Source organism: Micropterus salmoides, unplaced genomic scaffold (assembly GCF_014851395.1).
Source record: "Micropterus salmoides isolate LMB-PRFRI ecotype aquatic unplaced genomic scaffold, ASM1485139v1 Ms_hic_scaffold_21, whole genome shotgun sequence".
Taxonomy (NCBI): Eukaryota; Metazoa; Chordata; class Actinopteri; order Centrarchiformes; family Centrarchidae; genus Micropterus; species Micropterus salmoides.
In genome coordinates, this window is record NW_024041262.1 from 23,576,565 (window position 1) to 23,601,388 (window position 24,824).

Genomic DNA, 24,824 nt, shown 5'->3' on the forward strand with positions numbered 1-24,824 from the left:
CGCTGTTACTAGCATCACTGCCCACGACGCATCAGCAACTGTGAACTTAATTATGTCATCTAGCAGATTTGTAAAAGCTCACCAGTTTAGAAAACTTGAAGAGGTTAATGTTTGATTTTATTTTTTTGCAGAGGTTGATTATGAAGTGAAAATCTTGAAGACTTGTATAAAAGTCATGCTGACTTGTTGGTCCTTTTCACCATTTGCTCGCTGTTCATGCGCCTGTGTCAGTAGCCTACAGTACAAACTGAAAATGTGATGTATAGTTCAAAGTCTGAAGAGTAACCCCGCCATGAAACAATTTCCTGCTGAACTGTTGTGTCCACTGCTGTAAATGTACGTTTTTTGGGACCAGATATTGAATTATTATAAAATGTGCAATTGTGGCTTTCCTTGCTTGTTTTTGTTTTACAAGAGAAAATCTGTTTTCTTGGTAGATTTTGTGAATGTGTGTTTTGGACAGAGATTGTTCAGTCACAGCCTGATTCACACACAAGAACTGAATCCCTGAGAGAACACATTAAACCTGGTAAACCGCTTTGTTGGATCTTTTTGATAGTACGTACAATTCATATGAGGTTCAGGAGGATTGAACTGTAGGCCTCCATCCTGTGCAGTAAATCATTTGCTTCATAAACCTGGTCAGATGTTTGTAAACTGTAAATTGATTCTTTCTGTACATGAGACGAAATAGAAATAAATTTGTTCTCACGGTCATTCAGAGTTTGTGATTTAATTTAGATGAAAAGGACAAAACTAAAAACATTTAAATTATGGCTGAGACCATTTGACTGTTTATATTTGAAGACAAGTTCATTTGTAGAGCACCTTTCAACAAGAAGGCAATTGAAAGTGCTTTAAATAATAAAATTAGATATAAACAGAGGAACAGTCAGTCTAGCGGTCAAATTTGAGAGGCACAGATTTTTGCAATCCACATCCCAACTTGTAAGGTGTCTTTTGATTTGTATTTTAATGGCATATAATCTTTCGCAGTAATTAAGTAACTATGTGTCGTTCCTAAACAATTTAAATGAAAGAATATTTTCATCAAGGACTTCATAAGGCAAACATGAATGTGAAACAAAAGCAAACTATATAAACAAATAGGACAAAGAAATGTCAGCTCCACCTGCAGTTATCCCAAAACAATCTACTACTGTATGTACATAAAACACATAATATACTGTAGCCTGTATGTGATAATACACAAAATGCAAAAGATGTGAATAAATAGACTGATGTGATCTCCCTCTTACAGGTGAAGATTGCCAGTTTTCTCTAAATAGCTGTGTTTCATCAGCATCTAATTACAGTTGTTTGGGGTATTTTCCTGGTACCATTGAGACACCAATGTTAAATCTGATTTTAAAAAACACCACAGAGTCTTTATGAAATATTTTTGTGAGTGTTAAATTCTACTGAGTTGCATTATGGGAAATGTAGGCTCCGGCTTCTCCCAGTTTCCTTGTAATGTAACCTCAGACTGTAAAGTGTAACACTAAACCAGTGGTGGGAAAACCAGTGGTGGGAAAAATACTCAGATCTTTTACTTGAGAAAAATTGGCACAAATGATTTGCAATTGATTGACTGATATAAAAATATAATTTATTTGTTGATATATTTTGTATCTTTAACTCGGCATTTTAGCAGTTTTTGCTGATGAAAGATTGAGCTAAAATAATGCTCTGTGTCACAAGTCTTAATCAGCTGTTCTTCCTTTAAATGTATAAATAACACTTTTTTTCTTCTTGAATTGTAAGATTTGTTCCGTTATAAGACATGTTTGCACAATAGACCTTTTTAAGCTCTGAAGTAGTTAATGGACACCATGGATTGAGTCCACACATCTACTAGAGATGATACAATTTTTCAATTAATCCATTTATTAGATCAGCAGAAAATTAACTGGCAATTATTTAGGATAATTCAGTCATATTTACCGGCCTGTCGGTCTCTCTCTTTCTCTTTCTGAGCTTGAGGTTGGCCAAGATGGGCTGCCTCTCGGGAACTAGATCAAATTAATAATTATTTGTAATTGATATTTTATCCGATAGCCTAATTTTTTGACAAGTAATCTTAATACTGGTTGAAATGAAACATGTGATAGTAGACAATTCCCCCTCTTATTTGCACTAAAGGAATTAAAAGCCTATCCCAGAGTTCAGGGGTGGAAGCAAATAAAAGCCCGGGGTATTAATTTAAGTTTTACAATACTCAATAATGTGCAAGTACCTCAAAAATGTAGCCTACTTAAGTGCAGTACTTGAGCAAATATACTTAATCACTTTCCACCACTGCCTTATGTTTAAAAGAAGTATAAATATTCACACCTGTATTAGTAATCAGCCCATGTGATTGGTTACTTCGGTGTAATGTCCCTTTAACGCCAAACTGCAGAGTCACGTGTGCCTGTGTCATGTGATTACTGAGCTGCAAGAGAAGAAAAAGAAAAGCCCGGCTTTGTTATTCTGACTGTTTTTGAAGCAGCGTAACAGACGACATACATGTGACAAGGTGCGCCAAAACCTACCAGGTGAGAAAAAAACACGTCCGTTTTGCGCACAGCAAGAAAAACAAACGCCTCCGCTTCAAGTCATTCAGAGCAGCTAGCTCTGCTGTTAGCCACCTAGCATGCTAAGCTAACTTGTTTTTCTCTTGCTCGCTGGTAACCGTTTGCGAAAAGTTACTTTTATCTGTGGTGACGCTTACACGTGAAGTTTTGTGTTTATTGCACCACTGATCAGTGTTTTCTCGCAGTATTATGGTGAGTAATGTGTGTTTTTTTTTGTCGCTCATCAGGTTGTAAGAGGAGTAATGCAGTATTGTGCCCTTTGTTCATCATAACAGCTGAGTTCTGCCTCCAAGTCATCTGATGATAATGGTAAAGTACCCTCTCTAGTAGCTAAATGTCTTTTAAAAAATGTGCTTATTATTAGGACATTAGCTGCTATTTAGGGGTTGAATTTGTACAGTTTTATTTTTACCTCTCTGAGGGTCAGTCTGCAACAGCCTTGAAACTGGGAGAGCTCTAAGGTACCTTGGCTGCAGGACATTTTATAGTCAACAAGTGGACATAATTATGCAGATGACACACAGATTTACATGGTGTGGTCATGGACTCAGACCTGAATTTGAGGAGCCACATTATGACAATTACAAAGTCAGCCTACTATCACCTGAAGAATATATCAAGGATTAAAGGACTTATGTCTCAGCAGGACCTGGAAAAGCTTATTCATGCATTTATCTTCAGTCGACTCGACTACTGTAACAGTGTCCTTACAGGGCTCCCTAAGAAATCCATCAGACAGCTGCAGCTGATTTAAAACGCTGCTGCTCGAGTCCTCACTAAGACCAAAAAAGTGGATCACATCACTCCAGTTCTGAGGTTTTTACATTGGCTTCCTGTCTGTCAAAGAATTTATTTCAAAATCCTGCTGTTAGTTTATAAAGCACTAAATGGTTTAGGGCCAAAATACATTTCTGATCTTCTGCTTCGTTATGAAGCATCCAGACCTCTCAGGTCGTCTGGGGCAGGTCTGCTTTCTGTCCCCAGAGTCAAAACTAAACAAGGAGAAGCAGCGTTCAGTTATTATGCTCCGTATATCTGGAACAAACTCCCAGAAAACTGCAGGTCTGCTGAAACTGTCAGTTCTTTTAAATCAAGACTTTTCTTTTTACCACAGCCTTTAATTAGATCAGATGTAAGGCTGTGGATTAATGTCGTGCACTGCACTGTGACTTTTACTGTCCTGTTTTATCCTGTTTCTATTTCCAATTTAACTCTTTAAAATGTATTATCCTGTTTTATTTTCTATTTCACCCTTTAAAAAAATTATATTTAAATCCCTTCCCTTTGCTGCTTTTATGTTTTCTGTAAAGCACTTTGATTTGCCTTGTTGTTGAAATGTGCTATACAAATAAACTTGCCTTGCCTTTTCAACCCTTAAGACACTCTGTACAGTTTATAAAACGGTAGGAAACTGTAGCTCACGAGACTCTTACTGCTGGTTTATTTATTAACAACCTGCATAAATGATCCACAGATAAAGCACCTACACTGCCATCCAGATACTAATGTTTTTATCTTGGTGTTTCATTCAACTGTTGCCTAAATTACTAGGCATTAATCGAAATGTCATTAAAATAATTGTTCCTGACAGCCCTACTTGTTACTCGTGACTGTGTACAGAACTAAAGATACTTTCTTCAGTACATAATCAGTTTTTCTGCAGCGCTCTATGTGCTGAAGTTGTCTGATAACTCAGCGTTTTAGCATATCTTGCTGATGAAAGATGGAGCTAAAATAATGTCACGAGTCTTAATCAGCTGTTCTTCCTTTTTAAATGCTAAATAACAATTTTTATCTTCTTGAATTGTGAAATTTTTGTTTTCTTCTTTTATTTCCTGTTCACCAGACATGTTTACTCAATAGACCTTTTTAAGCCCTGAATTAGTTACTGGACACCATGTACTGAGTCGGCACATCTACTACAGATGCAACAATTTAGTCAATTAATCCATTTATTAGATCAGCAGAAAATTAACTGGCAACTGTTTTGATATTTGATTTAAATGTAAATCCACATTTGAGAAGCTTAAATCAGAGAATTTGGGGAAAAACAATTAACAATTAATTGACTAATCATTGCAGCTCTAATTTAAACAGTTAGTCAGACAAAACGAACAAACCCTGAAATCTACAGCTGACTTATTTATATATATATATATATATATATATATATATATATATATATATATATATATATATATATATATATATATATAGTGACTTTTGTGAGTAGTGGTTGTTTAGGATGTGAAATGCCTAAAATGAGTCTCTACCTACATACAGTAAAAGGGACGTGAACTTTACAGCAAGGATCTGGGTTTGTTTAGTGTTGAAATACAGTTTATCAGTTGGAATTTTTGTTGAGCGGCTGCACAAACTTACCTTTGTTATCATTCCCCACAGTGATTTAGAGGTCTGTCACAACCTGAAAGAAACACAGAAACCAAGAAGATTAGATAGAAAGCGTTGACAGTAGTTTCATGTAATATTTGTAGACCACATTGCGTCATACTACGTTTGCTGACAGCCCTTTCCTCATGTTCAGACGCTGCAGATGGGGATCGTGTGTCTGGCTCTGCTGGGCCTCAGCACAGCACTGGTCTGTCCTGATGGAGGCATGTGTGAGGACAAAAACACCTGCTGCAAGAACACGGTGGGAGGATACGGATGCTGTCCACTGCCACACGTGAGTTACCGTTCAGCCATGTGTCTGACACAGAAGTGAAGTATTTAAATTAAACTAATACTGTATATGTTGCTGACATAAGTCAAGCATTTGCCATAAAACACACAGTACAAACTCAGTAATTATTGCACAGTTCAGTCATTTAAACAATGGTGGAGGAAGTACTAAGAAAACGCTAGGGACGCACTGATCTGACACACTGATATCTGCCCGATGCTGACAAATAGCTAGATTGGGTATCGAAACAAGGTAAACCCGAACATTTAGCTAGGACAGCTTACATAGCATGAAGGGAGCTAAAAACAAGGGGTCAGCAGTTTGGAAGTATTTCACACTTGCCAACATGTTTAATGGCAACTTGCAGTATCTGCAAAGCCAGTGTTTTGAGGGGTGGCGGCAGCGCTGCAAAATACCTTGATCAGCCATAACATTATAACCACTAACATTATAACCACTGACGGATGAAGTGAACAACACTGATTATCTTATCATTGCACCTGTCAGTGGGTGAGAGATATCAGGCAGCCCGGGCCCGTGTGCCTGATCCAACAGACAAGCTACAGTATTTTCATTTTGATTCTTGAAGACGTTCCTCCTCTTTTCCAAAAGGTTTTTCAGAAGTGAAGCAAAAAACAAACAAAACAAAGTTCACTTTGTTTGCAGTAAGAACTAAAACTTGAAAATACACTTTTTTTTAATTAAATTTTGGAGTCATTTCATGGCGTTTAGTGTGAATCCACACACAGATGGGGAGGAATGATTGATCGAATTCCAAAATGTAACTGAATAAACTTCTGGTTAAAGTTTGTACATGGTTCTTCTCTTCGGCTGATGCCACTCAGAAACAGTAAATAAACTTAAACACATCTATTTAAGACTGGAGGACAGGTTACATCAGTGTTTTGCTCCATTTTTCTTCTTAATTTCATGTTTACAGAAGTCTGTTTTACATAGCATATACAGAATTTAAGGTGTGTCCACAATAAACTCTGCTCTGAGTTCGTTCCACACATCATTTCCTGCAGCTGTGTTTGTGGTATGTTTCAGTAAAACCTTTTGTCATCTTCTCTCCGTCTTTATCCATCTGTAGGCTGAGTGTTGTTCAGATCACCTCCACTGCTGCTTTGAGGGGACGGTTTGCGATCTCGTCCACGCCAAATGTGTTAATAAGACCGTTTCCCTGCCCTGGATGAGACGAGTTCCAGCTAAACAGGCTCAGCTTATATCTCAGGTATTTCCAACTAAGGGCTTAATCAAAACTAAGACAAGTTGTTGTTTTATTTTTGTTAAGCATCTCTTCTGAGCTCAGTATACTTTTGTTTTTTTGTAGAACGTTCGGGCTGTTTGTCAACCTTTGCACTAGGATCTAGTGTTGTAGTACTTGAGACCGGCCTTGGTCTTAAGACCAGTTTTTGATGGTCTTGGACTCGACCGCATTTGCACTCGGTCTTGTCTCGGACATTGAGGACTTTGGATTTTATTTCAAGACCATAACTTTGGGAATATCAATAAATTGCTTTTGTTTTGTCTGATTTGTTAACATCCTAACTTTGATTGGAAGTAAAACGTATCTCTTGCAATGCAACCAATAACCCTAATTCAACATGTGGTGTTCCCGTTAACGACTGTCACCCCTCCCTGCGATGCTTACAGTGGGTACGGAAAGTATTTAGACCCCTTTAAATTTTTCACTCTTTGTTTCATTGCAGCCATTTTCCAAAAATCAAAAAAGTTCATTTTATTTCTCAGTAATGTACACTCAGCACCCCATCTTGACAGAAAAAAACAGAAATGTAGAAATTTTTGCAAATTTATTAAAAAAGAAAAACTGAAATATCACATGGTCATAAGTATTCAGACCCTTTGCCGTGACACTCATATTTAACTCAGGTGCTGTCTATTTCTTCTGATCATCCTTGAGATGGTTCTACACCTTCATTTGAGTCCAGCTGTGTTTGATTATACTGATTGGACTTGATTAGGAAAGCCACACACCTGTCTATATAAGACCTTACAGCTCACAGTGCATGTCAGAGCAAATGAGAATCATGAGGTCAAAGGAACTGCCTGAAGAGCTCAGAGACAGAATCGTGGCAAGGCACAGATCTGGCCAAGGTTACAAAAAAATTTCTGCTGCACTTAAGGTTCCTAAGAGCACAGTGGCCTCCATAATCCTCAAATGGAAGACGTTTGGGACGACCAGAACCCTTCCTAGAGCTGGCCGTCCGGCCAAACTGAGCTATCGGGGGAGAAGAGCCTTGGTGAGAGAGGTAAAGAAGAACCCAAAGGTCACTGTGGCTGAGCTCCAGAGATGCAGTCGGGAGATGGGAGAAAGTTGTAGTAAGTCAACCATCACTGCAGCAATCCACCAGTCGGGGCTTTATGGCAGAGCGGCCCGACGGAAGCCTCTCCTCAGTGCAAGACACATGAAAGCCTGCATGGAGTTTGCTAAAAAACACCTGAAGGACTCCAAGATGGTGATAAATAAGATCCTCTGGTCTGATGAGACCAAGATAGAACTTTTTGGCCTTAATTCTAAGCGGTATGTGTGGAGAAAACCAGGCACTGCTCATCACCTGTCCAATACAGTCTCAACAGTGAAGCATGGTGGTGGCAGCATCATTTCTGTTTTTTTCTGTCAAGATGGGGTGCTGAGTGTACATTACTGAGAAATAAAATGAACTTTTTTGATTTTTAGAAAATGGCTGCAATGAAACAGAGTGAAAAATTTAAAGGGGTCTGAATACTTTCCGTACCCACTGTACATTGATTTCAGCTCTTAGTGTTTGTATGTGGGTGTTTTTTAATGTGGATCTTTCAGATCAGTTTGTGAAGTACCTATGATCTCGTTCCACATTTTATTGCGTGCCATGCACTGGTCTTGGTCTCGACTGCTCTCAGCCCCTATAAGTCTTGGTCTTGTCTCGTTTTGGGTGGTCTTGACTACAACACTAGTAGAATCAATGGGGCATTATGTTCTGGCAGCCTTTCATTGGTTTCTCGACTTCATCCTTTAGACATGCAAATGTAACTGTTTAATGAATGTAGGTCAAACAAGAATATCAACACAATTAGATCTGCTGCATTGGCACTTTGTTTATTCTTATCTTGCTTTACTGTCCGATACAAGAAGCACACAGAATAAACGCTTTAATTCAAGTGTACTTTTAGACTTTCTTTCTTTCTACATTTTGTAGTTTTTATATTTCTTCAAACATGTTGAAACACAGTTGTAATGTGTTAGAAATCAGACTCCGTACGGCAGGATTGAAGGAATGTAAAGATGTCATTTTGGTCCACAGGGCTGGGCGATGAAACAGCAATTTAAAATTTAGTTCATATCAAATCTCTGTTCTGATTTTAAGCCCTTAAACACAAATCTCGTCAGCGCTCTGTGACCTTTATCCTCTTCCTCCTCGCTCATCTTCCCCTTCGTGGCTAAAGTGAAAGGAGTCTCAGTACAAGAGGGGCGTCTTTGGGGACTCGTCTCTAAGAGATATATATATATTGGAATCATTTGTAGACTTCATTCGTTTATATTTGATGGAAAGAAAGCAAAAAAAATGTCTCTTCTTTTAAAACTCCATATAAAATAACTGACATTGCCATGTTTTGTTTTTTTGCTCCTGTCCTTGGTGTGCGTGGGCTGTGACGTGTGATGGATCCAGCTCAGCGAGGGAGTGAAGGCAGTCATTTGTCCGGACCAGGAGTCGGAGTGTCCGGACGACACCACCTGCTGCCAGCTTCTTGACGGCTCCTGGGGCTGCTGTCCATTAGCCAAGGTGATGTACATGAGCTGACCCTCACACAAATACTAAAACCTGAAATCATAAACCCCAAAGACGTCGCCCCAAGAAACGCATTACATGATCTGCTGGCCAGCGTTTGATTTACTCTGCCAGCTGCTCTTGTTCCTGATTTACCATTCAAGACAAAGACTTTAAAGTTCAAGAATAACTTTTCTGATGCAAATTGAAATAAAGGACTAGAATCAACTTTATTGCCAGGTAGGTTCACACATAAGGAATTTGTGTTGGTGTTTTTTTTCCGCTCAACTATAAACATAGCAGGTGGAAAAATTACTGCAGGTCAAGAATCATAAATATGACATGTAAACTTGACAAGATATGAAAAGAGAGAAGAATAATAAACGATATGTACAATATAAATTGTTTAAAAAATAAAATATTTACATTTTGTGATACGTTTGTGTCTCAAATCTTTATGAGAACAAATTTAATAGATATGTATTACTGTATTTTCAAAATGTTCTTTATACATTATCTGTCAGGTTGTAGTCATAATAAAATGATGGTTATCCACAGCTTGTCTTTTTGTTTTCTTCACCTCATAAAGCTCAAATCTGTGTTTGCTTGTTATTTTAAGCATCATTGGTCCCAGTGTTCATGTTGAAGAGACCTTTATTTTGATAACAAGACGGTTTATGTCCAAATTCTCTATTTATCAGCTAAAAAAAATCTATATTTTTACAAAGGTTTTTTTATTTCTAGTAATTATGTTACTGAATGAAAAAGCATTAAGTTATGGTTTGTTTTTCATGCATTTTTAATCCCCTCCCACTGATTGAAGTTGAGCGTCTGTACCTTTCCATTAGCTGCAGGAAACTGTCCTTGACCGACGTTCCTGACTGTGAAATGATTTTCTTCTCTCTGCAGGCGGTGTGTTGTGAGGATAAGCTCCACTGTTGCCCCGAGGGCACAAAGTGTGATATTGCTCACTCAAGGTGCGTCTCGGCGTCGCTGGAGTCCTTCCCCATGCTGCAGAAACTGCCTGCCAGAAGGAAGGAGAATAATAATACAGGTGAGGAATTACTCATCTAAATAAACGCATTAAACAATAATAAATAAATTATAATAATAAACAAGCCATCCAATTTAATGGCCAGGTACTCCTGAAGGGAGGTCTACTTGAAAAATCCCACGTTTTAATTTGCAGAAAGATTTTTAAAAATCACTAAACAATCTGTCATTTTCTTCATGTTTCTGTAGCTTCGTCAGTCCGTTCAGTGATGTGTCCTGGTGGAAAAAGCAGCTGCCCAGATAGTTTTACATGTTGCCTGCTAACCAGTGGAGACTACGGCTGCTGCCCTTACCCAGAGGTACTTGTCTCATCTTATCCATAATACATATGGAAAATATCTTGGAGCTGAAACTATTTTAATAGTTGTTTTATTTCAGCAGCTTTTCTCTGTTTTTATATAACTTTACTTTAATATTGTTGGGTTTTGCTCTAATGACTGGGGGGAGGGGGGGACTTGAGCTCTGGGAAATTTAAATTGGCATTTAAAAATGAAAAGTTAATTAATTGAGATAGTTGCAGCGATAAAGATATTACGAGTGTTTGTTTAAACAGTTTTACAGCTCCTTGGTCATTTCTGTTTAGAAAAAATTAGATGTAGATGGACTTGATTGAAATCATAAATTGTAATATTATGTTGTATTACATCCACACAGTCCAGTATTAATGACTGTACCCTACTTTATTTTACCAAGTCAAGTTTAGAAAAGGCTTTTAAGAAAATATACTGTAGCCTCATCATGTTATTCACTTAAAGTGTATTTGAAATAGTCATTTTTAATTGTTTTTATTTACTTTAGGAAATGTTGAAATTGAAACCTATGATAGCAAAAACACTTCACCATGAACCATCTCTCTGTTAATCTCATAGCTATTATTACAAAACAGCCATTGTCTAATATAAAATATCAGTTTTTTAACTTATCTGTCTTGGTCTGTCTGTTAACTAGAATACATCGGAATCTGTTCTTTTGTTCTTTCTGCCTGTATGTTTGAGACTTTCATGCATCCAACAAATGTATAACGATCGCTTTTGCTACACAGCAGCGTTAAAAACGTTAAACTCTCCGCAAGTAAAAAAAAAACGGTGTTAAACCCGATTTTGATGTACATACATTTATTAAGATTACTTAAATAACAAGATTAAAACAGAGTGGCAATGTTGCACAACTAATAACCAAGTGGTGGGCGTTCTGATTTGCTGCATAGCCTGCCGCGAGTATATAGCAGTGACACTAAATCTCTACCAGTGGACACATTTCTACTGCCACACAGTATACAGTCACATTGCCAATCCTGTAATAACCTACCTGTTGGATTAGCAACATTTAATATCACATATTAAATTACCTTCACAGCATGGGCAGCTACAGGCACTCATCTTTTCTGTGCTGTAGCAAGAATTAATGTTACGTACTGTGGTTTTAATTACACTTAAAGGATCATCGTGTAACTGCATCACACCACAGAATACTTAGTGCATCTACTGACAAGTAGTTACTAAGGTTGGAGCTGAGCTCATGTACAGGCATGTACGAGAGTCGAGCACGGTTTCACCAGGGAGCTTTTGAGCTTATCAAATCCTCGTCTTTACCACTCGTGTGCACAGTGGATTTTTGCACAAATTGCTTTTGTCAGAGGTGCAGAAATGATGCTCCTGGGAGTATTTCAACATGGGAATTTGGGATGCAGCATTAACGTACAGTGAACAAAATTATAAACGCAACATTTTGTTTTGGCCTCCATTCATCATGAGCTGAACGCAAATATCTAAGACTTTCTCTATGTACACAAAAGGTCTATTTCTCTCAAATATTGTTCACAAATCTGTAAAAATCTGTGTTAGTGAGCACTTCTTTGCTGAGATAATCCATCCACCTCACAGGTGTAGCATATCAAGATGCTGGTCAGACAGCATGGGGATTGCACAGTTGTGCCTTGGGCTGGCCACAATAAAAGGCCTTAGGCTGGCCACAATAAAAGGCCTTGGGCTGGCCACAATAAAAGAGAAATGTTTCACTGTATGCGCATAGAGTTGATCAGGTTGGTGATTGTGCCCTGTGGAGTGTTGGTCCACTCCACTTCAATGGCTGTGCGAAGTTGCAGTCAGGTCGAGACCCCGATGAGGACGACAAGCATGCAGATGATATGCCACACCTGTGAGGTGTATGGATTATCTCGGCAAAGGAGCTCACTAACTCAGATTTGTGAACAATATTTTAGAGAAATAGGCCTTTTGTGTACATAGAGAAAGTCTTAGATCTTTGAGTTCAGCTCATGATGAATGGGGACCAAAACAAAAGTGTCGCGTTTTATAATTTTAAGTGTATATGTTTTTGTTTGGGGGCTTTGTTTTGGAGGGAAATAAAGGTTTGTGGCGTGAGAATGAAGCAACAAATGCTCCAATGCTGTATTTTTTACAGTTTGGTGTCCTTAGCTTTGTGCTTAAACAGCATGATGTCATTTTTCTACTAAGTGTTTGTGTGAAATTTAAATCACGTGCAGGCCATGTGCTGCAGCGATCATCTGCACTGTTGCCCTAGCAACACAATATGTGACCTGGAGCATGGGGTCTGCAAATCTGGTGAGACGCACATGCCACTGCTGAAGAAGATCTCTGCCGTACACAAAGACGGTAAGCAGGGACTAAATCACGCTCTTATAGATTTTTAATTATCATACTGCTCGAACTATAAAGTGTTTATGTTGTAAAGTCAGCTGATGTGTTCTGACTTCTCCTTGTCAGTCGAGTGTCCAGACAAGAAATCAGCATGTCCTGACCAGACCACGTGCTGCCAGATGGCCAGTGGCACATACGGCTGCTGTCCTTTACCCAATGTGAGTAAACTGTTCTAAAGGAGAAGCCAAACCTGCAAGACAGAGTCTGGTCAGAGTTGGCCTGTTTCAATATAAATCAGCAGGATGGATGATGAAACATGGTGTTGCTCACAGACCGACAAGTGAACTGCAACAAATACTCCTGAAGTTGACACGGTGGATGTTTGTCAGACCAGAGAAAGTACCACACATGTCTCCCAGTCATTCCCTTCTTCTTTGGATTAGGCAGCTAGATGCTACAATGGTGCATTGCTGCCATACTGTTTGTTAATAATGTTCCTTTTGACCGTCATATATTTTATATAGCCCAAATGTTTCTAACTGCTGCTGAACAGCTTCCTTTTTTTTGAAGTGAGAAATTGTGCTGTAATATGTAATGAACTTTTGCTTCTGTTAAAATGGATTTTTATACAATTTGGTATAGAAAAAGCATTGTTTAGGAACTGGTATCCAAGTCGAGGTGTCATTTTGAACGATGCCCTGGTATCACTGTAGCACAAAATCACAAAGCTGAGAGAAGAAGAGTTTCACATGGAAAATGATGCTTCATTAAATCCAGAATTATAATCAAATGCTCAACATTTTATGACACACTTTTAATTTGAAGGATAAAAAATAAATATTTTCAAATGTAAAAGTTGGGGAGAAGGTGGCCATTCAGAGGACAAAAACTGCAGAAGAATCACATCATCTGTTGATCATTTGGGTAAATGTATTTGCAATCAATAAGAGGCTGAAAGATCTGCTCATCTGGGAAGAGGAAAAGTTAATTTAAAGAGGTGGTATTCTGCTTTTTGCCTTTTTTAGTGCGTGTAATAGGGCTTTTTCATTTTGCAAACCTCAGTCCAACCCAAAGGGAGTTCCCAACTCCCACAGCCAACTCTGCTCTGAACTACCTGAGAACAGCTTGTTTGTAGTCCAGCCGTCTCTAAATGCTAAATGTGCCTCATATAATGCTCCCCAAGCGGCTACTCCGACACGCCCTCAAAAACATCGGTGTAAAAACATTGATCTGCAGCACACAGCTCTCCTCTCCCTTCCAAACACTAGCTACCCTCCAGGCAGTCAGTGGACATAAAGTTGTTCCTGTGATGTAGAGACAGAGCTCAGTTAAAACTTTATGGATGAAAGATACTTTTGTTACAGATTAATAACTCACCACTCTGAAACTCTCGCTCCAGTCCATGTTGCCAAGCTGGTCGGCAACATGTACAGCTGAACCGAAGCCGTGTTTACCGGCTTCTCACTGACCCGCCCTGTTTTTTGAAAATTAAACCATGTAAACCTGTTCTGGTACAACCCATAAATGACTTTGATCCTGAAAATGAGCATAATACCACCTCTTTACATAGTTGAAATGAAATATAACATAAGTTTTATAGATCACAAAAGAAAATTTAACCTAAACCAAATAAAAAAAAATAAAAAAAACCCTACAGGTTCTACATTTTAACAAGTAAGGCGATTAGATTATGAGTTTCACGATTGGCTCTATGCTTACTTAAATGAAGTAGCTTTGTATGGTTTGAAGAACGGCACTGACACGAAATAATAAAATGCCCAAGTGAGAGTTCAGAGGAATCAATTTGGATCTGAGAGGCTTGAATTCACCCTTATTGCTGAATGTATTGACACTGATTAAGACCCTTTCCTCTTTTCTTCCAGGCCGTCTGTTGTTCAGATCAGAACCACTGTTGTCCTGCAGACACCGAGTGCGACCTGTCCCACAGAGCCTGCGTGTCCACCCTGGGAGAGGCCGCCATGGCCGCTAGGATCCCGGCTGCTGTTACAGGGCTGGTGGCGGTACAGAGAAAAGGTCAGAGCGGGACAGTCTTAACAGCAGGGGAAATCAGTCTTAAAGCAAAGAACTGTGAAGTCCTGTTTTTAAATTGTTCATTTACATGCGCCCTGATCGTAATGTTCCGATTTTATCTTTTAGTTGGTGCTGTTCCCTGCAATGACTCCGTGGCCTGTGCTGATGGAAACACCTGCTGTAAATCGTTGGGGGGGAAATGGGCCTGTTGTCCACTACCTGAGGTACAGACATGCTGATTTATACAATAATAATAATGATCACACAGACAGACTCGTGATTCATCTGCTGTTTGTAGAGTTTCCTGCTCAGACAGACATTACATATAGTCTTAATATTATTTAGTTGCTAATTAACACACATGTGATGCAGACCGGTCAAGATTGTGTATCTACTGCAGCTTGTTTGTTTCTCGTCCGTGCAGGCCGTGTGTTGTGAGGACCGCCTGCACTGCTGTCCACACGGCACCACTTGTAACCTGGCAGCCTCCACGTGTGATGATGCCACAGGCGGTACCCTGATGCCCTGGCTCAGCAAAGTGCCCGTCTTTCCCTTAACGAGCGATAACAGCAAGTGCGACAAATCTACGTCGTGTCCTGGAAAATCCACCTGCTGCAAGACGGCGAGTGGAGACTGGGCCTGCTGTCCTCTACCTCAGGTAATATGGCGCTGGAGTGGTGACACTGTTAATGACAATCTGCACCGCCAGCTTTTTTAATACATATATCATCACTCAAACATACTAATGTAACTTTTGACTGTCACAGTCGGGTGTTTTATGTTATTAAGAGTACCCTAATTAATATTAAAAATAAAAATATTAGATACCTCTCAGTATAATGCAGTACTATTCAACAGTACCACAAACTTCATCCTCCATAATCATCCTATGTGAACCCTAAAGCTGGCCACACACTAGAGGATAATTGGGTCAGATTCTCCCCTCCTGATAATCCTGGTTCCCTCTTCTCAGCCTCAAGTTCATCCACAGTTTGATTCTCTTTTTTTTTTTCAACCAGCTAACGACGACAGTCTGCCTCCATGTTTGCTTAGTCTGGGATGTGTGCTTTCTTAAGATTAAAATATTAAAGATTAGTTAATTCTGCCGTTATGTCTGTGGCATCCCACATTTATTTTAGATAAGATTATAAAATTTTCCTTTGTTTCTTTTTTCTAATCTTTTTTTTAACACTTATTTGCTTATTTGTTATTATTGCAAATCAGCCTTTCAGCAAATATGCCATCGTCATATTTCATTGCATTCAACATGTGCAATGTGACAATGGATCAGAGCATCCTCTCGATTATTTCAGATGGGATTTGCTTTCACAACTTGATAAAATGTGGGCTGGGCTAAGCCTGGAGCTTTTAGTGCCTCAACTTGCATGTAAAACAATACTTATCATTTACGCTGGGGACATGTCCCCACCACTTTTTTGAAACGGCAGATTTTTTTCCCCACCACTTCTTTTTTTTTTTTTTAAAGCAAAATTTGTTAAACAAACGTTCTGGAAAAATAGCTTGCAGTTAAATAACAAATGCCTTTAAAAACTTTAACAACTTCCTGACACAGTTTGTTTTTGGCCAAGTTTCCGTTCTCATGTGAACATGACAAAGAGGAGGGGAGACTAAATCATGCCTACACATGTGTTGCCTCAGCAGGGATGATATTGCATGAGAAAAGTGATCTACAACAGAAACCTATCTGAAAGCAACACAGAATGACTGACAGCTGCACTAATTTTTAGTATTATTAGAGATATATCTTTTGAAATGTCAAAATATATAAATATAATGTGTATAGTGTTTCCACCATAAATTGGTTTAGAAACTTTCACCAGAATGCAGGAAATGAAGTGTTTTTAAAGATCAAAATTTCCTGGCGGAGGTCCCCCCAGACCCTCGCTCATATATCTCGTATCGTGATATCTCGCGAGCTAAGTGTCTCTTCACACCCTAAACTGAGCCCCTTTGTCCCCACCTCTTTTCAACACAGTGACACCCTTGCTTATCACAGGCTTTCAGTTGTCCATATGTATAACGTCACAATTAACTTTTTTGGTTTTGTTAACGTTTCAGTATTTAACAGAGCTTGATTTGTGGCTGCAAAGCATTATGATGCTGGAAAATCACCCCGCCTGTGTGTGTGTTCCTGCCAGGCTGTGTGCTGTGACGACCACGTCCACTGCTGCCCTCATGGTACGGTCTGCAACCTGGCGGCTGAAAGCTGTGACGACCCGTCGGGTTTTGTGCCCTCCCGCTCCTGGGTGGAGAAGGTGTCCGCTCTGACCTCAGAGAAACGGGACGAGAAATGTGACAAGCAGACGATGTGTCCAGGAGGCACCACTGCTGTAGGAGCAACTTTGGACAGGGGCCTGCTGCCCCTTACCTCAGGTCAGTAGAAAGGGCCTGTGAAGGCGATGTGCCTCTGCAGGTCAGATGACGCTGGTGTGCTGATGGCTGAGGGGACGTTTGTTCTTGTGTCAACTGTAATAGTTATGAAGTGAGAGGAGGTTTTACAGGCTTCCAGGATATAAAAGTCCTGTTCATTTTCACATAGTGTTAGATAACTCACAGCTGGTGCACGCTCAAACAGACATGAAACTCTCTGGCGATGAGAAAATATCTGGTTCTTTGATTTAAAAAGTCGTACAAGATGCCTGTGGACAAACTGAAGGAGAGACTCCCAAGGAGCATTTCGGTAAGAAACATCCAGTCGCGGAGCTTAAAATACTGTCGCACCACTAACGTTGAGCTGAAACCGAACTTTGTAGAAACGTGATAAACTCTCAGCAGTTTTAAATTAGGCTCCATTCAGATTCAAATGCTTCGTTCACAATTGCAACGAGAAAGCACTCTGAATTTGCTGCAGCTTTGATGCCATTTTTGTACAGACCATAATTATGAGCAGCCAAGGGGGGGGGGGAAATATAAACGCCAGCCTTTTAGTAAAACTACTTCTCAATGATGACAGGAATTTCTGACAGCATTGAAATCTCCCAGTCGGCATAAAGAACTAGGAAACTCTTTGGCAAAATGGCTGCACCATCGCTTCAAAAATAAAATGCAACTGATCAGCTAATGGAAGCGGCTTTACACTGTTTGCCTGCTTTCACTTGTTAACAGCTAATTTAGGCTTAATTGATCTTAGAATAATGTATGAATGTATCTACGTCAGACTAATGTGAGGTTTGTTGTTTTTCTTCCTTTCAATTCTGCCGACTGAAGATGCCAGTGAGAGGCGTGAATGCAGTACGAGTCACGCCTCTGATTTGATTTCCATTAATGATGCTGGCTGATGCTCATTATTACCATTATGATGTTGCCACCAAACTATGTTTCGGCCAAATTATCCAAAGTGTAAATAGGTAAAACTAAAGGGCCTGTGTCCACCAAAGTGTTGTTTTCCTGAGGCAAACGTCCTTTTTTTTGTTTGTTTGTTTGTTTTTTTCCAAGTGCGCTTCCAAAACGCACCAGAACAGCAGCTGGCGTTTTCAGCTGGTAAAAATGCTTTGGTAGACATAAATCTTAAGTACCATGAAATCACCCAGGAGAGAGAACTTTTTTGGAAGTTATGTTGCATAAAATCTTCTTACATCTGTTCAACTGAAAATCTGACATTTACAGGGATTTCATGCGGCATTGAAGAGCTATTCAATCTTGTTCTTTCCAGGTGGTGTGCTGTAACGATCATGAGCACTGCTGCCCCAAAGGCTACACTTGTAACGTGGCTGAACAGACTTGTGATAAGCCCGGTGGCCTCAGCCTGCCCTGGCTGCCGAAGACACCGGTCCTGAAGAACGAGCCCGGTCAGGCTGTTTCCAGTCCAACTCCGCCGGCCAAGAACATGTGTGACGCCCAAACTAGCTGCCCCAGGGACACGACCTGCTGCTTCATGAACGTGACCCACAAATGGGGCTGCTGCCCTCTGCCAAAGGTAAGTGATTATTTAAACAGCCTCACTCACCCACAAAACTAATAACATGTTACGAGTTACCTTTGCTGTTCCTCAGGCGGTCTGCTGTAAGGATGGAAACCACTGCTGCCCCAGCGGTCACGTCTGTGAACCTCACCGCTCCTCCTGCTCAAAGGGCCCCCGTGTTATACCCTGGTTCACCAAACTGAGCGCTGTGACCGAGCGGGCGCCCGACAGACGTTAAATGTGACGACAAGAGCAGCTGCGCTTCAGGAACGACCTGCTGTAAACTGCAGTCAGGAGAGTGGGGCTGCTGCCCTCTGGTCAAGGTGTCTACATCACATGACTTAGCATTTATGTTAGGATGTTAGTTTGATTTTAAGATCGTATGTTTTAGTAACTGTGACTAAACAGCATTATAATATTGTAGCGCTTGATTGGATCAGATTTCAGCTTTAACTTTCAAACAATTGCAAAACATGCAGTTGTTTGTGCACATACAGTACAAGTGCTCAGCCCGACTTCCTACAAAAATATTATATTGTAAACGACAACTTGGTCTCTTCCAAGATCCACAAAAATCTGCCAAAAAAATGGGTATTTTCTAAAACGCAACTAAAATCTTTTATGCTCATCCAGTCAGAAGAAGTCAGCAGAAATGAGGGACATTTTACTAAAAGCTTATTTATATTTTATAAATCATCATATAATTTACAATAAAATGGACTTGGTACAAAATAAACCTGCCTACGTAACGCCTAGTATCAGCTGCGCGCTGCCACATGTGACAGAGGACAACAAACACCGGCAGCTGCTCCGCCATTCATCATAAACTTTCATAAGCTTTAAAACTTCATACAACAAGACCCAAACAAAGAAGCGCTGAACGTAAAATAGGTTAGTAACCTGAGTAACCTGCTTCTTGCTTCAGCTACGACCTACCAGAGGTTAACTCAGACTGTCGTTCGTTATGAAAAGATGAACGAGCGTTTGTTTACTTGCCAAACTTGTGGTGGTCGATTTAACGTAATCATTTACGTCCCGCTGGCTGCCATCACGTTAATTATTGCCATCTGCTGCAAACATGTTACAGGTTTATTGTTGATCATGTAACTTTATAGTTTTATTTAGTTAACTTTACACTGGGTTTGAGAGTCTGCAGGGTGTGTTGACTTACAGTAGTTACTAAGATGTCAATAATTGCATTGCACGTTACATGTTTGTGCTTTGTAAGTGGAAAAACAGGTTACAGTTACAGAATACCTTTTATAGCCATGCAGTTTTATAAGCAGCCTGGATTGAACGCAGCAGCGGATACAACATTCATTATAACCACGAGAGACTTGAGACTGTAGCTTAAAGACTTGTGAGCATCTCTGGCCAGTGGTAGTGTACATGAATGTAACTGTGCACCCACATGTTTGACTTTTAGCTGAAAACAATATGTGCGTTAAAAACCCAAAATATAATATTATAACAAGCCGCAAAAACCAACGGTTTATCTCGATGCACCAACTCCTAATATTCACATGCAGGAACAGGAAGTGGATGGAAACGCACACAACTTGAATTTTCTTTTGGTTATTCAGAGATGTCCCCTAACAGAGTCTATGTATGTTCATGTAAAATGTCCCATTTAAAGACCTTTCTAGTGAGCCGCTGTTCAGACCAAAGCCGGATCTTCTCACATTTATGTAATTTAATATTATACATTTGTGGTTTAGTCCAAATTAACAGCTCTGTCAGAGGGCATAAAAACTGTTTAAATGTAGTGACAGAAGCGACAGCTTTCAACAGTCTGTAGTCTGATACGAGCGTTTTATCCTGTCTCCCTTCAGGCGGTTTGCTGTGCAGACCATGAGCACTGCTGTCTCAGGGCTACACCTGCAACATGCAGACTGGAACATGCGAGAAGAAGAACCGCGATGTGCTCGTCCTCGCCCTCCCTCAGAGCAAAGTGGTGCAGCCGAGCCGAGAGGCACCGAGGGCGACGCGGACGTACCATGTGACAGCACGGGGGAATTTCACTGCCCCAAGCAAGACACGTGCTGTAAGATCTCAGCCGCAGAGTGGGCCTGCTGCCCCTCGCCCAGGGTACGTCCACACTTCACTCCAATCTCTCACACGAGCACTTAATATCTTGTAGGAAAGATTAATTTGGTAAGCTCGTTTATTATAATTATAATGATACACCTTCTTCAAAAGCAACCCTTGTTCTCGCCTTGTTGAACATGCTATGGTCCCATTTAGTGTTTTTTTTTGTCCCATTTATTCTTTCATATGTCTAAATATTGCTTCTAGAGCTCTTGGAGGGAAGCAAGAAAGATAAACTATACATTAGAAAATGGAACTGAGGCAATCAGCAATCAGCCTACAGAGGCGTTACATCTCTGCAACAAGTTGTTACCCAGTTGTCTGAGAATCTATTTCTTTACTTTAACTTCGAGGTTTAGGAAACTGAAGTTCCTCTTAATATCTTAATCTAAATGATGTTTCTTCTTTTGACAGGCTGTCTGCTGCTCAGACTCAAAGCACTGCTGTCCTGTAGGATACTCATGTGACCTGAAGGCTGGAGGATGCACCTCACAGAACCAGCTGACCTGGGACATTTTGTTCGGGGACAGAAGAAAGACTTTGTCCCCATGGACTTTAACTCCACTTCAACCTGGATCCATTACATCCATCTACAGCTCATATTGTCCACAGACAATAAGGCTGTTGCTGCTTCCTGTTTGTTTGTCGTTCATGGAAGTTTCTGCACTCCTGAGTATTGGTGGTGGTGGTAGGTGTGGAGGAGACTTTGTGCAAGACAGGGGAAAAACATGCGCGCTGCCGTCATCTCTGACAATTATAAAGAAGTTATAATGAAATAGGAAGGAATATATCCTGTTATTTCAACATGTGTGACCTTGAAATGTGTGCAGAAGTCTTTTAAACGTGTTGCACCAGGCAGAAAATATTTTATCACCATCACACTCGCTTCTTGATATAGAGGACAGTAATACCACAATGAGAAGTACAGCAAGTGTCTCGTTAAAGGATGGTGTTGGTGATATTATATATTTATCTTATTGTCAACAAATCCCATGAAAAGATCAAAACCAACAATGAGTTCGTCTCTCAAAACGTCCCTACTAACCTTAATTGCTTCCCCACGCGCCATCAGTACGCATACCGGAAGATGACAAGTCACTTAAGTTCAGGTTCTGCCGTTATGTCCCCGTTTATCCTCCCAACACACAAGAAAGCCCTGATATCGAGTCCGAAAATGACAGAGAGGAGATGAGGCGAGCGTAACTGAAAGCAAAAAGTTTTTTTGTTTCCTTCTCAATCCTGAAAGGTGGTGATGCCCTGTTACCCCTCGTACTCATGACCTTAGAAAACAGTAGGTTGTTGTTGTTGGGGATGTGACGGGGACTTGGGGACACAGGCTATGCCAAGTTCAAGGTAAATAAAGTTATCAGGCCTGAATGATTTTGAAGAAATGACTAATTGACTAATTATTTTGACTGATATTGCGATACTAAGGGGAACGATCATTTTTACATAATTATTCTCATTTACATTGAAAATATTAGTCTCTAGAATATGATGTGCGGGCTTGGACATCTCTGCAGCACGACAATATTTAATTAAAAACGGTATCGTGACACACGAATCACCTCTTTAACAAATATTGCTCCTCGTGCGTTTGAAAATAGCAGCAGGCTATATTGCGATTGATTGTTCAGCCCTAAAAATGATACATTTATTATTTAGTTTTTCTGACTAATCGCATGGATTCCTCGCGCCGGGCTACCTGTCCGCAGCCCAGGACTTGGGAACCTAAGCTGCAGGACGCTGCAAGTGGGATAAAATAAATTGCATGGTAACAAAGGAACATGTTGGACAAGAATGGCGCTCTGAGGCACGGAGGATGAAAAGATATTAAGCTTTGATGCACAGATTAAACCAGTTAGTAGATGCACTCGTTGTTGGTTTGGCTCTTTTTTTTTTAAAGTTGATTTGTTCACAATAGGAAAAATATAGATTTTCAGCATCCGGCTTTATTGTTTTTGTATTTTCTGATCATTATTATTGGAAGTGAGTGATTTCCTAGTGTCGTTAATAAAAAAGAATAAAAAAGGAAACATAAATGTACTCGCTGTGGGCAACACTTGATTAACTCCTCATACATGACTGAAGTTGTTTCAAAGAATAGTAGCAGCATTTTCTTGTACAAGTTGTTGACTGTTTATCTGCTGGTCTTTAATGTAGTCGTTGATTTTTTTTTCGCCTATGATTTAATAAGAGACCCAGAAGAGGTGAAACGGATAAACGGTGAAGATGCATTTCAAGTAAAGCAGCGATAGATAGTTTCTTCAAATTTGAATTTTTTGGGGGGGGGGGCGGGGGGGGGTTGCCGTACACTTGGTTAAAGCGACATAAGCGATGACAGACTGTACAAGGAGCTTGTGCCTTTTATAATTTCACTGTAAAGAGGTGCTTGTCGGTCAGGAAAATTCATTCCAACACTGGAAAATAACGAACATGTATCTTTTGGACAGTTCAGTGTAGATTTCTCTTAACAAGCCAAGAACATCTCTCGTTCCATCAGCAGAGAACAAAAAGCACGGAGTCGATAAAGTTGTCAGAGCTACGCAGATGGAAGTTTTTGTGTTTGAACAGCAGTAACAGTCATTTTCAGTGCAGCAGGTCTTCATACATGTTGCCATTGGGTCTCTAGCTTTTGGAGTTTCCGAACACTGGGCTCTGTAAGATTGTAGAAATACTGCTCTTGAATCCTGTAGTTTTTGTTTTGAAGGACTTTACACCTCATGAGGAAGTTGTAATTTTATTAAATCCACTTTTTATGAATAAAGTTTGGACACACCTTCAAATAAATAACGTAAACATGCTCTCACCATCGTGTTGTCAGCTCTTCTCCTTTATTTAAAATGTATATTTATTTATTTATTGTTTCTTTTCCAAGCCTTTCAATGAGGAGTGTGAAATGAAGTTCCTCAAAATATCACTTTGGTTCAGTGTGATAATTAAATTCAGTGAGGTCATCCTTGAAGTTTAACGGTTGGCAGGATGTGCACACTCACACAACAAGCCCACACACTTCCTCTGGCCTTTTCCCCCTCCATATCCTCTTACCCCGACCCGCCTCCCTCTTCCCAGTCATCAGAAAGTTGTTATGACTACGCGAGTAAACAAAAGACAGATGAGTGGAGACTGTGGAGGTAGTGTCCCACTTTACTGCCAGTGCTGACAGTAAAGTGGTGCTTTATTATATCGTCTGCCCTCTGGTGGTCAGAAACCGAGTTGATGGCTCTTCTGCTTGAGTTGAAAACAAAGCAACACATGCTGTTTCAGCTCTAAATGAGGTCAGATACTCCTGCGGGGCCCCATTGTTGAAGACCGTACCGGACAGTTGCATATGTCAAAGCCCTACTGCTGTTTTTATTAGTGTATTTGGCTGTTTTGACTTGAAATTAATTTTGAGAGTTAAATTCAAAATAATTTAAAACAATTTGAGGCAAGAAAATGCGTAAACAAGAAGTTCTGCAGCGCTCATTTTAAAATGTCTCTACAAAATGTTGAATTTTGGGAAATACTGTCTTTGAATTGATTTGGTTCAAAGTTATTAAAAATAATGTTTTGTTTAAAAAAGGCAGGCCTGTCTGTCAAATCTACAACCAGTTAGCTTAGCACAAAGACTGGAAACGGGGGGAAACAGCTAACATTAGCCTTCATCTCATCTGTCCAAAGCACATTTTGGAGAATACGCTTATTATGTTTCTAGAAGGGCGTTGGATGAAAATATTGATGCCATTAATGTTTGTTAACTATAAGGCTACAGCTTGCAGACGCTTAGCTAAGCACAGAGAATGGAAACAAATAAAATCTGCTACCAGCACCTCCAAACCTCACTAATGTGTTGTATCTTGGTTTAATCTGTACACAAACAGAAATTTAAAGACGATTAAAGGCAATTTGTGGTTTTACCTTATATTTAAAGACAAACACGAAAGTGAAATCAATCTTCTCATCTACCTTCCTGCAAGAAAGCTAACAAGCATATTCCCCAAAATGTCCTTTGGACATGCAGGCTAGCTGTTTCCCCCTGTTTCCAGTCTTTGTGCTAAGCTAAGCTAACTGGCTGCTGGCTGTAGCTTCATATTATTTAAG

General features: G+C 39.9%; 1 protein-coding gene and 1 long non-coding RNA gene across 2 annotated transcripts; one reads left to right on the top strand and one right to left on the bottom strand.

Annotated features, from left to right (window-relative positions):
- Positions 1-1,875: 1,875 nt before the first annotated feature.
- On the bottom strand, positions 1,876-5,196 carry LOC119915553. The gene is made up of 4 exons (XR_005446967.1): positions 5,089-5,196; positions 4,959-5,001; positions 2,335-2,434; positions 1,876-2,012 (listed from the first exon to the last, which is right to left on the bottom strand). It is a non-coding gene; the product is annotated as an uncharacterized LOC119915553 (long non-coding RNA).
- grnb (granulin b) lies at positions 2,392-23,553 on the top strand. The gene is given in 22 exon segments (XM_038735111.1): positions 2,392-2,537; positions 2,804-2,885; positions 5,122-5,262; positions 6,353-6,493; positions 8,931-9,044; positions 9,939-10,083; positions 10,272-10,381; positions 12,586-12,715; positions 12,827-12,918; positions 14,584-14,734; positions 14,858-14,955; positions 15,156-15,389; positions 16,891-17,074; positions 17,077-17,100; positions 17,103-17,125; positions 18,405-18,668; positions 18,745-18,878; positions 18,880-18,976; positions 20,486-20,516; positions 20,519-20,611; positions 20,614-20,741; positions 21,156-23,553. Coding segments are annotated over 21 exon segments (2,700 nt in total). The 5' UTR covers positions 2,392-2,537; positions 2,804-2,876; the 3' UTR covers positions 21,513-23,553.
- Positions 23,554-24,824: the final 1,271 nt, after the last annotated feature.